The sequence below is a fragment of the Danio aesculapii genome, chromosome 8 (genome assembly GCF_903798145.1).
Source record: "Danio aesculapii chromosome 8, fDanAes4.1, whole genome shotgun sequence".
Lineage (NCBI taxonomy): Eukaryota > Metazoa > Chordata > Actinopteri > Cypriniformes > Danionidae > Danio > Danio aesculapii.
In genome coordinates this window covers 54114654-54129772 of record NC_079442.1, presented here as the reverse complement: position 1 = coordinate 54129772, position 15119 = coordinate 54114654, and the positions used below count along the sequence as shown (strand labels likewise).

The 15119-nt window shown below is 37.5% G+C and overlaps 1 protein-coding gene across 2 annotated transcripts in view; it reads left to right on the top strand.

The window, feature by feature from the left end:
• Positions 1-12376, top strand: part of LOC130233938 (E3 ubiquitin-protein ligase RNF165-like) — a 36519-nt gene extending 24143 nt beyond the window's left edge. For both annotated transcript variants that reach the window (XM_056464205.1, XM_056464204.1), the window contains exons 5-8: positions 4519-4623; positions 4710-4805; positions 5843-5946; positions 8279-12376. In XM_056464205.1, the coding sequence (XP_056320180.1) occupies positions 4519-4623; positions 4710-4805; positions 5843-5946; positions 8279-8396 (423 nt within the window). In that variant the 3' untranslated portion in view covers positions 8397-12376. The remainder of the gene's footprint in view (positions 1-4518; positions 4624-4709; positions 4806-5842; positions 5947-8278) is intronic.
• Positions 12377-15119: the final 2743 nt, after the last annotated feature.

The following is a 15119-nucleotide window of genomic DNA, read 5'->3' as shown; positions in this document are numbered from 1 at the left end:
ACTATTATTATTACTATTATTATTATTATTATTATTATTATTACTATTATTATTACTATTATTATTATTATTACTATTATTATTATTATTATTATTACTATTATTATTACTATTATTATTATTATTATTATTATTATTATTATTATTATTATTATTATTACTATTATTATTTTTATTATTATTACTATTATTTTTATTATTATTATTATTATTATTATTATTATTATTACTATTATTATTATTATTACTATTATTATTTTTATTATTATTACTATTATTATTATTACTATTATTATTATTACTATTATTATTACTATTATTATTATTATTATTATTATTATTATTATTATTATTACTATTATTATTATTATTATTATTATTATTATTATTATTATTATTATTACTATTATTATTATTATTACTATTATTATTTTTATTATTATTACTATTATTATTATTACTATTATTATTATTACTATTATTATTACTATTATTATTATTATTATTATTATTATTATTATTATTATTATTATTATTACTATTATTATTATTATTACTATTATTATTTTTATTATTATTACTATTATTATTATTACTATTATTATTATTACTATTATTATTACTATTATTTTATTATTATTATTATTATTATTATTATTATTACTATTATTATTATTATTACTATTATTATTTTTATTATTATTACTATTATTATTATTACTATTATTATTATTACTATTATTATTACTATTATTATTATTATTATTATTATTACTATTATTATTACTATTATTATTATTATTACTATTATTATTATTATTATTATTACTATTATTATTACTATTATTATTATTATTATTATTATTATTATTATTATTATTATTATTATTACTATTATTATTATTATTATTATTATTACTATTATTATTACTATTATTATTACTATTATTATTATTATTATTATTATTATTATTACTATTATTATTATTACTATTATTATCATTACTATTATTATCATTATTATTATTATTATTATTATTATTATTATTATTATTATTATTATTACTATTATTATTATTATTATTATTACTATTATTATTACTATTATTATTATTATTATTATTATTATTATTACTATTATTATTATTACTATTATTATTATTACTATTATTATTATTATTATTACTATTATTATTATTATTATTATTATTATTATTATTATTATTATTACTATTATTATTATTACTATTATTATTATTATTATTATTATAAAAGTCTTGTATGCAATTATAAATAGAGCTTGTGAAATTTGATCTTTAAATGACGAATAAAGTTAGTTCTTTAGTGTTTTTATATCTTATAATTATGATGAGGTTATATAGTAATGTGGTGGAAAAATATTAATTTTAACCGTAAAATAAAAAACAAAAAAGGCTATATCGCCCAGCCCTACCCGAAAGCTTAACATTTTAAATTACAAACGTGCACTGGATGTTGTATCCCTACAGTGCATGTAATCTACCTTAATATCAGAATGACATCAAATTTACAAACATTAACAATTTTGACATAAAAGAAAAATCTATAATCTTGATCATACAATGTATTTTTGGCTATTGCAGGAAAAATTGCCCTCCGCAGCCTAAGACTTTACATGTTCATGTCTAATCAAACAGTAAAATTAACGTGGCTATGAGTATATCAGGTCATTAATTCTCATTATCTTTTGTGCATTATGTATGCAAGCAATAAACCTGCAGTTCACTGAACGGCCACTGGTGTCGCTAATAACTTTCTGAATTCTACAGAATTCTAGGTAAACTTGATTGTCATGGTGTTTATAATCAATGTTATTATCGAATTACATTGAAAATTATGTTTGCTTTATAGTTACAGCTAATCAATGTTCTAAGTAGGGCTGAACAATGAATCGTTTGAGTATCGATATCGCAACGTCCGTATGTGTAATAGTCACATCGCAGGATTAGATTATTGAGGGTGCTTTCACACCTAGACTTTTGTTCTGGAACCTGGCACGTTTCCTCAGTTAGCGTGGGTCGTTTGGCATATATGAATCCAGCAATCGCGCTAGGATCTGCGCCAAAACAATCGGTCCGAGATCGCCTGAATGAGGTGGTCTCGGCTTGATTGAAACAAACTCTGGAGCGGATCGATTGTAGTGAGAAAGCAAAATGATCCGAGCCCGCCTATATCACAGTGGATATGTAATAGGCATATATACGGCTATATGAAGAGAGAATTAAGAGTAGGGCGGGATGTCATTCCTAATGTAAAGCCGATAATGCATAATTCTAGCCAACGGCATGAGAAAGTCTTCCCTCTGATTTATACTTGGTGACGATGTCTGTGGGTGTCACCATTCAAAATTAAAGTGCAGCTTTTCGCTTAAGGGCCCTGTTTCACAAACAAGGCTTAGATTAAGCCAGGATTAAGCCTTAGTTAAATTAGGCTATTTAAGCCACATTTATAAAAAATGGCCATAGAAAAATATATTATTATGTGCTTGTAATCTCACAGCAAGTTATTTTAAGTTGAGACAGCTCAAACAGGCAATTTAATCTTGACTAGCCTTAAACCTTGTTTGTGAAACCGGTGGATAATGTCTTGTTGCTCATTGCCATAAATTAAAATAATGACGCATGACAGCTGAGCAGGACTCTGCAAAATAAACCGTGAAACTCTGACCAAAGTGAGGAGTGTTTACTCGCACGTGACTTGTTTTAGCTATTTTGGTCCGTTTCGAAACTTTGCTGTGTGAAAGCGAACCGCGCCAAGAAAGAGCAACACTGAGACAATTTGAATCCCTGTTTCAGAACAAAACAATCGATCTACAGGCGTGAAAGCACCCTAAATAAAGATTAAAAGATAATTGATATTATTAAATGATCATTTTTTAATTATTTATACAATGATGACCATGTTATTTTAGGTTTGATTGTACTGTTAGACTCACCAGAAAACCATAACGCACTGTTTGTTTATGTATTCATTTTTGCTTGTATTTTATTATCATTTATGCAGATGCGCTGCATAGAAGAAGACTTGATCATCCCAGTCAATCTAAATGAACGAATTCTCTCCAAATAGAGCTATTCAATTCATTTGGTCAAATCATTTTCATATCGCTATACGTGCCGCATCAAAACAAAATATCATAATGTCAGATTTCTCCAATATTGTGCAGCGCTAGTTCTAAGTAATATTTAATTTGAAGGATTTGTTGTATTTTACCAGTAGTGGAAAGAGTACTGAAAAATCATACTCAAGTAAAAGTACCATTACTTTCCTAAAAATGTAGTGCAAGTAGAGTAAAAGTATCTGCTGTAAATATTACTCAAAGTATGAGTAAAAAGTAGTCCTTTCGAAAGTACTCAGGAGTAGTGAGTGGTGAGTATTACGCTGGTAAAAACTGATGCGTTTACATGTAATTTGTGGATATGGTTAAACGTAACATTCTGTAGTGCATCTAGTTATTGCCCAGCAGGCACACAACGTTATAAGACGTTAATATTAGGTTGAATTTAGGTCGTGACGTCAGGTGACCAAAAGTCAACGTCTAGTCAGCACCTGAGGACAATGTTATGTTGATGTCCAATAATGACATCAATTAATGTTGATATTTGGTCGATTTTTGGGTTGTTAGAAAGTAACCAAAATCCAACGTCGACCCAACATCTAAAACCAACATCATATTGACGTTAAATACTGACATTTATTCATCAGTTATGGCAACTAAAATCCAACGTCTGATAAATATCAATAGTGGTAACGTCAAGCTAACATCATTAGACGTTGATATTTGGTTGATTTAAGGTTGGATGTTGGATATTGACGTTGGCCTGACGTTGAGTTCTGATGTAAACCCGATTTTCATTTCCAAACAAAATGTAACGTCCCCATGATGTTGGAGAACAACGTCAATCTGACGTCATGTTGACGTCTTGTGCCTGCTAAACACCTTAATGCCATTTCGGTCATCATACAGTAAACGTCCGTCATCTTGTCATCAGTGACGTGCGTCTAAACAGTCTCTGGGTCAATGCGTGTAAAAACTTTGGACATCTTCATGGACACTTTGAATACTTCTAAACAGTTTGCTGCAATTATAAAACTTGAGGTAGTTCATTATGATGCGATTTACCTTCTATGCGTGATTTGATTGGACTCGCAGGACTGATTTTTCTAATCATTTTCTGTCATAGAAAAGAAAAAATAAAGTAGTGACTGCAGGTTGAGGGAAAGTAGTGGAGTAAAAGCACAGATACTGCAGTAAACATGTACTCAAGGGGAAGTAAAAGTGCACATTTCAAAAAACTACTCAGTAAATTACAATTCCTGGGAAAAACTACTCAATTCCAGTCATTTGAGTATTTGTAATTAGTTACTTTACACCACTGTATTTTACATTGTTAAGCAACTCCAACTCATTTAAAAAACTTTAATTTTTTGGAAAATACAGAATTTCTCAACTCACGTTGTTGTTGTTGTTCTGCACAGGTTGTCCATGAGATCAGAAATTATCCATATCCTCAGTTACACCTGCTGGCTCTTCAAAGCCTCAGTCCGTCTCGGCACGCGACGGCAGTGCGGGAGAGTTACGAGGTGCGGATCGTCTTCATCGCTTCAGTTAAAATACAGTTAACTCTGCAGCATCTCTCACACATGTTTCTGTCTGCTTCTGAATCCAGGAGCTCCTGCAGTTGGAGGACAGACTGGGAAATGTGAACAGAGGCGCAGTGCAGGCCACCATCGAGAGGTTTACCTTTCCTCACAAGTATAAAAAGGTAAAACTGTGTAAAGGGGAGACCTATCATGCAAAAATCACATTTATAAGGGGTTTAAACACAGCGGCAGCAATGTGTGAATATAACCAGCCTCTAGTGGTAAACATAAATACATTTGTTCTAATCAAACTTGATGATGAAACACTTTGATTGACATTCTTGCTTTGTACATGTCATCAGAGGGGGAAAGCCCCGCCCACTAGTGCCCATCTCTCCCTCATTAGCATAAACAGTCTGTCCATTAGCCATTAGAGTGTTTGAGCTGCTGAAGATAATGTCAGCATAGACTAAGAGGATTATAGATGTGGAGTTTTAGATGAAGCAGCGACAGGAGCGACATAGACTGACAGAAGCATGAAGCACACATGCACACCTGACCAGCCCTGAGAACGCTAGTCCTGCTTTCAATCTGTCGCTATGATGATGCCCAGGCTTTTGTAGCTCCGCCCTTTTTTTGAAAAAGAGCACAGTCTCATTTGAATTTAAAGCAACAGTCACCAAATCGCCATAAAAAGCTAGTTTCAGAGAGTTAAAACACATTATCTGTGTGCTATTCTCAGCTCAAACTTCACTAAACACTCATCAGAGACTTATTTTACATCTTGTTAAAGGGGGCATAATAGGTCTCCCTTTAAAGTCCATGTGAACCAGCAGTTGCTGAGACTTTCATTTCAGTATGTTCTTTTAACTGAAATGGAATATTAAGTAGGAGGGCGGGGCTTTCTTTTTGTGCATCACTCCCTCATAGCAAACCAACAGTAAGAGGGGCGTGGCTTAGAATATTGTGGCTGAAGCGTCAAACTGACATCATCAGGAGCCAATCCAAACACAGAAGCAGAAGCTCATATTGAATATTAACGAAACAAACATTTTCATCAGTGGATTAACTTGCACAGAATAATTGTTGGTCGTGAAAATGCTTACTTGAAGTTGCAAGATGCACATAAATTCTGAAAATGCATATGAATATATGATGGACTGTTGTTCTCTTGTTTTACTAAAAGTATGTGCTAAAAGACCGATCATGTGATCCACAGAGAAGACCCCTGGAGCTGAAGATCGGCATGGATGAAGAGGAGCTCGACACGGATGAAAAATGCACAATATGTCTCTCAATGCTTGAAGACGAAGAGGACGTCAGGTAGTTTTACAATACACTCTAAACCAGTTCAAATCCAAAGGCCTGTTCACACCAAGTATGCTAACTATTAAAATAGCGCTAAATGTGTTTGTGTCCACACTGATGAATGATAAAAATGAGTTTATGCCTTCATTCTGCATTACCCTTCTCCAACCAGCAGATGTCCTCAGTGTGCCACTAGCGCGTCTGACCAGTATATTTTTTTATTTAAAAATGTATTAATCTAATCATACAAATTTAGCAATCAGTCAATAAATGTAGAGGAATAAAAACAACACACTAATTTACCCTGGATTTTCAATAGAGACAACATAAAGATGCTGAAGTTTGCACTGGATACTTGAGACTTCATTTTAGCTAGCCTGGCTTGCATAACGTCCACGTTTTATTATTATTTTCTATTGCATAACTAAATGTTTCTAGATCATCATCTAAATAATCTTTGAAAAGAGAGCTCAACATCAAGCAGTGAGCTTCTCCATAATGCCGTCTGTAGCTATAATTCATAATGGATATATTTATAATTCAATGGATTCCGACTGGCTGTCAGGATTATACTTGACCAGGTCCAACAGTTCAGAAAACATGAGAAAATATTTCAGTTTAACCATAATGAAATGAAAGTTGATCAATAGTTTGTGTTTTTAAGGTCTGTGTAAACATTTTAAGCGAGTTTAAAACATTTGGGCACAAGGAATTATTACGTTAACGAGGATGAATTGTACTTAATTATTTACACAGTGAAGTACAGTACAATGAAGACAGCTTTACTGTACATTTGATTATTTTATTTCTGTACCTGTATACTATTAGACTCCTGCATTTGTATATTTGCTCTGCTGTGTTTATCTCTGCTTGTAATCTGTTTATTACATTTTATGCAGATGCAATCCTCTACAAAATCATCCCAGTCAATCTAAAATTATTAATTCTTTTCAAATAGAGCCATTTAAGTTGTCTTGTGAAAAATAACAATTGAAATATCTCAAGTTTTTTCTAACATCATGCATCCCTATTCAGAACCATTTTAGAACTCTATCCTTATTGTTATATTTCAAGAGTTCACACTTAGCTGATGATTAATTATAATCTACTTTGGGAGAGAGCCCTAAGCTCATAAGATCCTCGAGCCCGGGGCTCTCTCCCATTGCAGGGCGAGAGGGGAGTTTGAGCTCAGGTAGATCTGGAGAACTCCCCTGCTGTAGTAGCTAATGAACAGCCAGTGATTGCTCTTAAGAGATAACTACTGACTAGGAGCACGTCTATGGTGCTGATTTGGATTAGTCAATTAACTTAAGTTGCATGTTTTTGGACGGTGGGAGGAAACCAGGGAACCCGGGGGAAACCCACGTGAGCATGGGGAGAAAGTGCAAACTCCGCACAGAAACGTCTGCTGGTTTGATTAAGCCTGGAACCAGAGACGTTCTTGCTGTGAGGCAACGGTGCTAACCACTGGGCCACCGTGTCACCCATCTAGGAAGGAGGAGGAGTAGGGGTGGAAGGGGGGATTCTTCTAAACGAAGACAGCAGTGGTACATAACCCAGGATATTTGTAGTAGCTTAGGAGTTGTCTGATTGGTGCATTGAGAATTGGATAATGCGGATCCAGCCGCTAGCAATCATAAGAACGTGATCCTCTCGAAATTAGTTTAGAAATAAACTTTACTTATTGTTATGGTGCATGATGAGGTGAATGGCAGGGGCGTGGCAGGGGGGAGTTTAGGAAGATTATAAGGGCCCATACATTTATGGGGGGCCCCAGAGACATTATCAAGGGTCCGCGCCAGACTTTAAGGGTGCTTCCACATTGCCTGGTTCTCCACAGGGTCAACAGACCTTAAAGGTGCTGTATTTACAGTTTAATGCAGCAGCTTTAGAGTAAAACAGCACCAACAATAAAAATGAAAAACTGTCCTTCTTCCCAACAGGGAAAACCAGCAACAATCAAGGATGCATGATTATATGCTGTCAGGGCTTTGCAGTCACTAAATGTGGTTATAATAGAAGTCAATGGGGCAAAAACAGCACCAACATCACCAAAGAGGAGTCAATCTGTCTAGAGTATTGATGAGTTTTTGAAAAATGTTCAAAGCTTTTCCCCAAAATATGTCAAAAAAAGATTTGTCACCAAAAATCATTCAATTTGCTGAAACACAGAGAAAAGTATGGTCAAATTAAGCCTCAAACCCCAGAGTGGTTAAAACGACCCAACAGCACACAAGGTTGCTTCCACATTTGGTTTTATTGGTTCGATTGACCCCCTCTCTGGTGCACTCTTTTGTTTCCTAAATAAAGCCAGAACTCAACAACTGTTTCGTTTCTCTGTTCACAGGAGATTACCCTGCATGCACCTCTTCCATCAGGCTTGCGTTGACCAATGGCTGGCGACCAATAAGAAGTGTCCCATCTGCAGGGTAGACATTGAGACGCAGCTGTCGCCCGATAGCTGATGTCTGGTGTAGCACTAGCTGAAGTCGTCTTTCTTCGCCCCATCTTGAGGGCGCCTTGCCAAATGTGTGTCATCTCCATCACCTCTCACCTCTGACCTTTGCCTTCTGAGCCAACAGACGATGTAGAACAGCGAAGACGAGAAGCACTGAGGACGGTCTCTGAACGTGTATCTCGACAAAACGTTCTCTGAATGTTCGACATATTACACGTGGTTGGCTGTGCACTGCAAAATAATGCTCATTTAGGAGTTCTTGTCTTGCTTCTAGTCCAAATATCTAAAGATTCTTAAATCAGTTAGCATTTTCTGGTCAAATTCAATTAGTTTTTATTTCTGTAGCACTTTTTGAGCAATGTAGATTGTGTCAAAGCAATCTAGTAATCCATCTAGTCATCTAGTAAATGCTTCAGTCCAGTTTTATGTCTAAGATCAACTCAAATATACTGTGTTATTTTCAGAAATAATACCTCAAAATTAATTCATTCATTCATTTTCAACTGCTTATCTGGGGGCGGGTCGTGGGGGCAGCAGTCTTGAGAGAGAACCCCAGACTTCCCTCTGCCCAGACACTTCCTCCAGCTCCTCCGGGGGGATCCCGAGGCGTTCCCAGGCCAGTCGAGAGGCATAGTTCCTCCAGTGTGTTCTGGGTCTTCCCTGAGCTCTCCTCCCAGTGGGACATGCCTGGAACACATCCCTAGGTAGGCATCCAGAAGGCATCCGAAACAGATGCCCGAGCCACCTCAGCTGACTTCTCAGGATGTGGAGGAGCAGCGACTCTACTCCGAGCTCCTTCCGGGTGACAGAGCTCCTCACCCTGTCTATCTATTGGCCCTGCCACCCTGTGAAGGAAACTCATTTCAGACGCTTGTATCCGAGATCTTGTCCTTTCGGTCATGACCCAAAGCTCATGACCATAGGTGAGAGTAGGAATGAAGATTGACCGGTAAATCGAGAGCTTTGCCTTTCGGCTCAGCTCCTTATTTACCACAACCGCATTACTGCTGCCGCTGCACCAATCCGCCTGCCAATCTCACACTCCATCCTTCCCTCATTCGTGAACAAAACCCTTAAGATACTTGAACATTCCAACCTGGAGATGACAAACACCTTTTTCCGGTGGAGCACCATGGCCTTTGACTTGGAGGTGCTGATTCTCATCCCAGCCACGTCACAATTGGCAGCAAAGCGCCCCAGTGCATGCTGAAGGTCCATGTTTGATGAAGCCAACAGAACAACATCGTCTGCGAATAACAGAAATGAAATCCTGTGGTCCCCAAACCGGACCCCCTCCAGCCCAAGGTTGTGCTCTGAAATTCTGTAAAAGTTATGAACAGAATTGGTGACAAGGGGCAGCCCTACCGGAGCCCAACATCCACTGGAAACAAGTCTGACTTACTGCCGGCAATGTGAACCAGACTACTCTGTTCATACAGGGACGAGACAGCCCTTAACAGAGCGCCTCTGACTCCATACTCCCCGAGCACCCTCCAAAGAATGCCATGAGGGACACTGTCGAATGCCTTCTCCAAGTCCACGAAACACACGTGGATAGTTGGGCATACTCCTATGAACCCTCGAGCACCCTGGTGAGGGTATAGCGCTGGTCCAGTGTACCACGGTGTGGATAAAAACCACATTGTTCCTCCTGAATCCTAGGTTCAACCATCGGCTGGATCCTCCTGTCCATCACCCTCAAAATTAATAGTTTTTTCTGCCAGTGTTATGAGTAAAATAAACATATTCCACATTGAAAACATTCTTTTATTCACTTACCCTACTAGTATATGGTCTTGTTTTAAAGGAAACCCCCATTTTCAATCATTATTTCTAAAACAACATGTTTTATCTATGCAGGAAATTAATTGATTTAACAATTTTATATATTTGGACTAGAAACAACTAGTAAGAGAGGCATTTACTTTGCAAATCAACAGTCGAATTTGTGAAGTTGCTAGCGAACGAGAGTAGAATAATGACCCTGTGTTTAAAAAAAAAAAAACATAACAAGCTGTCGTCGTCGTCGTGTCTGTAATTTTTGGAGGTGATGCTTGACGTCCGTATGTAACCGTGAGGACAGGCTTGATATGAACTGTGAGTCCGCATTTTGTCCAACGCTTGGAAACGAATCCATCAAATGCATGTTGAAAGGCTGGGGGTAAATCTGCCGAGAGGTCGACGTGCATGAGGACGTTTCTTACGCGATATACACTGTGTTCTCGATGCGTCACCACGAGTGAAACATGTACCTTAATGCCTGTAGCACAAGCACACGTCGAATAGTATCGGCATAACTCCGTGTTTCCATTCGCTCCGTGACTCGTGGTCTCGCTTGGTCGTACAATAGAGTCATAATGTGCATGAAACCTGTTTGCTGCCATTTCTAGAGGACATGACAAGGGAGTAAAGCCATTTGTTTTATAGTAAACCAAACATAACTTTTCTAAGCTGTTCTTCACGATCGCTCCTGGTTTATTTCCTCTTTTTTTTTCCTACGGTTGCCAACCTGTGCGCGGGGCTGGTACCTCCGGCTTCTCGACATAAGTAGCTGGGAAAAAAAAAACGTAAATGAGATATTTATTGTTGTCTTAATGTAGCTAGGTGGTTATTTTCGTAAATGCACTCACTTTCTGATGAGGTCGTGTCCGATTTTCTTCTCTTTCCCTGCTTTTGCACTCAGTTTCCTTGCGTATTGTGCACTTCATCCAAAAGAGAGAGGAAAAAAAATGTACAAGGGAACGCACATTTAATTATTTTGTTTGTTGGTTTTTGCGTAACGATAGCTCACTGACCACTTTTAATGTACGTGACTGTTTTCTGTAGCATTTCAGATGTTTAATGAAATATCGATGAATCTAATTGTTTTGCTTTCGCAACTTTCACACAATTCAAGCGTTCAGCTGCTTGGAGCGGAAGCCAGGAAGTTGGAAGCGCGTTTGTTTGTTTTTTTCGGTCACGAATCTTTTCTCATCGTCTGTCTGCGTTTTATAGTTTACACATGATATCGTGCGTCGAAATGCCTTAAGTATTTAACAATCATAATTTATGACTAACTTTACCTACTATGGGTGCGTTTTTAAGTTCCGAACTAGTATCGCAATGTAACCAAGTCGGTTTATTTATTTACGTCAGCATAATAATAATAACGTGTGTATAAATACCTCATGTGCTATACTTTAATGGGAGTGCTTTGCATGCGGTTGTACGTAAAAAGGGGCGTAAGTGTCAAAACAAGCTTAAATAAAAGAAAAAAAAGCCCATGAGGGCGTGCTGAAACGTGCTAGTATGTGGTGCTGTAGTTTTTGGTTACATTCCATTAATGCAATTCTCAACAGAGTCGTTCAGCTGTGCGCTCAAACTGTTCAATGGACTGGAATTGTTCGTTCTTTTGCATGTCTCTCCTGTTTTTTGCACTCTCGGCTTTGCTGCCCTCTCACTGGCATCCGGCGAACAGCGTCTGCGATCCGTGAATCTGTTTTCTCAGTGTTTTCAGTAGTGAGGAGTGAGTTCAGCGCTTACTGTGATTGATTATAGCTGCTTGTCTTGTGCCCATCTGGCTTTAACTTTTGATTACGGCCGGCCATTGTACGCTGTATTGAAGTGATGCTTATTTTAATTTCGTTTAATCCCCACTCTATTAGTAGCACATTTGCGTTCTTTCGTTTCGTATCGGTACTTGGTAAAACGAGGGGCTTTAAATGTCTGAATGCGTTATTGCAGGTTGTGTTGTGGTACATTCTAGTGTAGCTGCCGTACGTTTGTCAAATTTCAGGTTATTTAGCTTCGATCCCCTTATTATAATAATCAATAATCAATAATCAACCGATACGTTAATTTCTGTGGGATTTTAAACACCGATACGGCAGATAACTGTTATTTCCAGTGAAATAATTGCTTTTATCTGCCATACGAATCAATCTGGAAATGCTCATTGTTTTATATATGCCTGTTATGAACATACACGCCGATATAGGAAAAAAGAAACGATGGCTTTATCTTTTATGATTTGTGTTTCTAGCCTGTGTAGCCTTAAAGTCTCTTGATTTGATCCATCTCTCCAGCAGATTTTGGACATAAGCAATAGTAGAATCATGTTTCGCTAACAGACTGAACCGTAGAAATCCTAAAGCACAAGCTCTGTAATGCATGTCTTTCTCAGGTTTTAATATGCGTATGAGAATGGATACATATGTTAAAATATTTTACCATAAATATTTCTGATGTTTTTCTGCTGCTGACATAAAACAAAATTAAAAAAAGAAGAAAAAAAATAGTTGAATAACCTGCCAGTGAAAGGGAAGTGGCTCTTTGTATAAGACACTGCTGTGTGCTGTTACTGCGCAATGTTTTCTGACATGAATATTTTATAGCTCAAGTAGAAAAATATGTATTGACAATATTTAAGCAATAGCTTGGTGATTATAATGTATGATAACTAGATAAGTGTATATTGCGTTTAAAAAAAAAAGAAGAAAATCTTAGATTCACTTTTGGTGGATTTTGTACTGTATTTATTACTAATGATGATGCAAAAAGTTGCATAGCTTAACCCAAAATTTTCTTTCTTTTTTAATTTCTTGTCTTGTATATGACCCTTTTTGTATGTGTTTTTTCAAATAAAATGTTGAAAATGCCTCAAATGTTGGTTTGTCTCTTGTAATCACGCATTGTGCTCAAGAAAACCTTTTATTCTTAGTGTGGTAAACTGGACAACCCAGGCTCATTCTGAGAACGTAGTCCCGTGGACGTTTCTGGAGACCGCGAAATACATGCCGGGAGGTACGTATTTTTGCAGTTTTTGTTTTCGCGAGTCCGCGAGAGGCCGCTGTGCGCGCTTTTTTCCCCGCGCCGTTCTCCGCGTAAACCCGCTAGAGGCCGCTGTTTGAACGACCGTCTGCCTGGATGACAGAATGATTGACCGTGCGCGACCAGGCCAATCGGCTGACCCACCCTCCTCCGTCCCTAAACCCAACCAACGACGATTCACAAAAGCTGTCCAGAAAAAAGAAAAGCCCTCGTCTGATTTTACCACGTTTTCATATTTTGACCACATTCTCACCCTGTGATGAACTTGTTCGCTTCATTTTTTGGATTTTGTTTTTGTTTTCTTACCTGATTTCTGGAACCGCTCTTCCCCGGACTCGAACCCGGTCGTCGTCATGGTCAGCCCCTCTCTGCGTCTCGAGTCCGCCAGAGTACACGAAGAGCTAACCGGACAAACTGGTTGCAGCGGGAAAGCCCTCCACACGGAGGCGAGCGGCGGCTGGCAAGCGCCGAAAGGAACGACGTCACACCGCCCCGCAGCGTTCGCTTAAAAAAATGAAATGCAGCCGTACGTACCCCCGGCTACGTATTTCGCGGTCTCCAGAAACGTCCACGGGACTGCATTCTTTAAGTTAGTTTACGTTATTGAAATGTCAAAGAAATTCTACAAAAAATAAGTTACACATCAAAAACATTCAGTCGGATGCAAATCAAACACAGCGAAAAAATCTTCCAATACTTAAGGATATATCCATTCATTCATTTTCTTTTCAGCTTAGTCCCTTTATTAAAGTCGCCACTGAATGAACCGCCAACTTATCCAGCATATGTTTTACACAGCGGATGCCCTTCCAGCCGCAACCCTCACTGGGAAACACCCACACACATACACTACAGACAATTTAGCTTACCTAATTCCCCTATAACGCGTGTCTTTGGACTTGAACCGGAGCACCTGGAGGAAACCCACGCCAACACGGGGAGAACATGCAAACTTCACACAGAAATGCCAACTGACCCCAGCCGAGCTCGAACCAGCGACCTTCTTGCTGTGAGGAGACAGTGAAAACTGAAATGTAATTTGCAAAATGACTGTGCAATATGTCAAATTCATTGTCATTGATTCAATTAAATGATAAATCATTGATTCATTCATTTTACCTCAGCTTAGTCGCTTTATTTTATCAGGGGTCACCACAGTGGAATGAACTGCCAACTTATCCAGCACGTTTAACACAGTGGATGCCCTTCCAGCTGCAACCCAGTACTGGGAAACACCCATACACACTCATTCATAGACAGATATATGAGCAATATCACACTTGTAGCAGTGCGATATGGCTGTATATCAGCACTGGTGGGAGGTGTGTGATGGCTTGAGGCCGCAGGCTGAGTGTATTAGTGTTTTCAGCAGTGCTGATATACAGCCATATCACACTGCAACAGTTTGACGGCATAATCCTGTATATAAAAATGAAAATCAAACACGGAGAGTCTCAAAATCCTTTTGTATGAGGAACTACTTTCTTTAGGTCTATCTTACTTTGTGTTTAACAGAAGAAAGAAACTCAAACAGGTTACAAGAGTGAGTAAATAATGACAGAATTTTCATTTTTGGGTGAACTGTCCCTTTAAATCTGAACCAAATGACTAACAACAGCAGTCCTCAGTACAAGATCATTATTAGAATTTGTGTAAAAAGTACAAACTGGTGTCTCCCAAAAGTGTTTTAAGATCTTGTAAATTAAAATACACTTATTTTTAGATTTAGATCGACTCTATTGACTACCTACAAAGCCATGAATGGCTTACTTCCCCCGTATTTGAGGGAGCTCCTGGTGTATTAAAGCCCCTCACGTCCACTACGCTCAATTAATCCTGGATAATTGATTATTGCCAGATATCAACTGTAGGTGGTAGATCTTTCTCATATCTGGCACCTCTGAACAGCCTTCCTAGCACA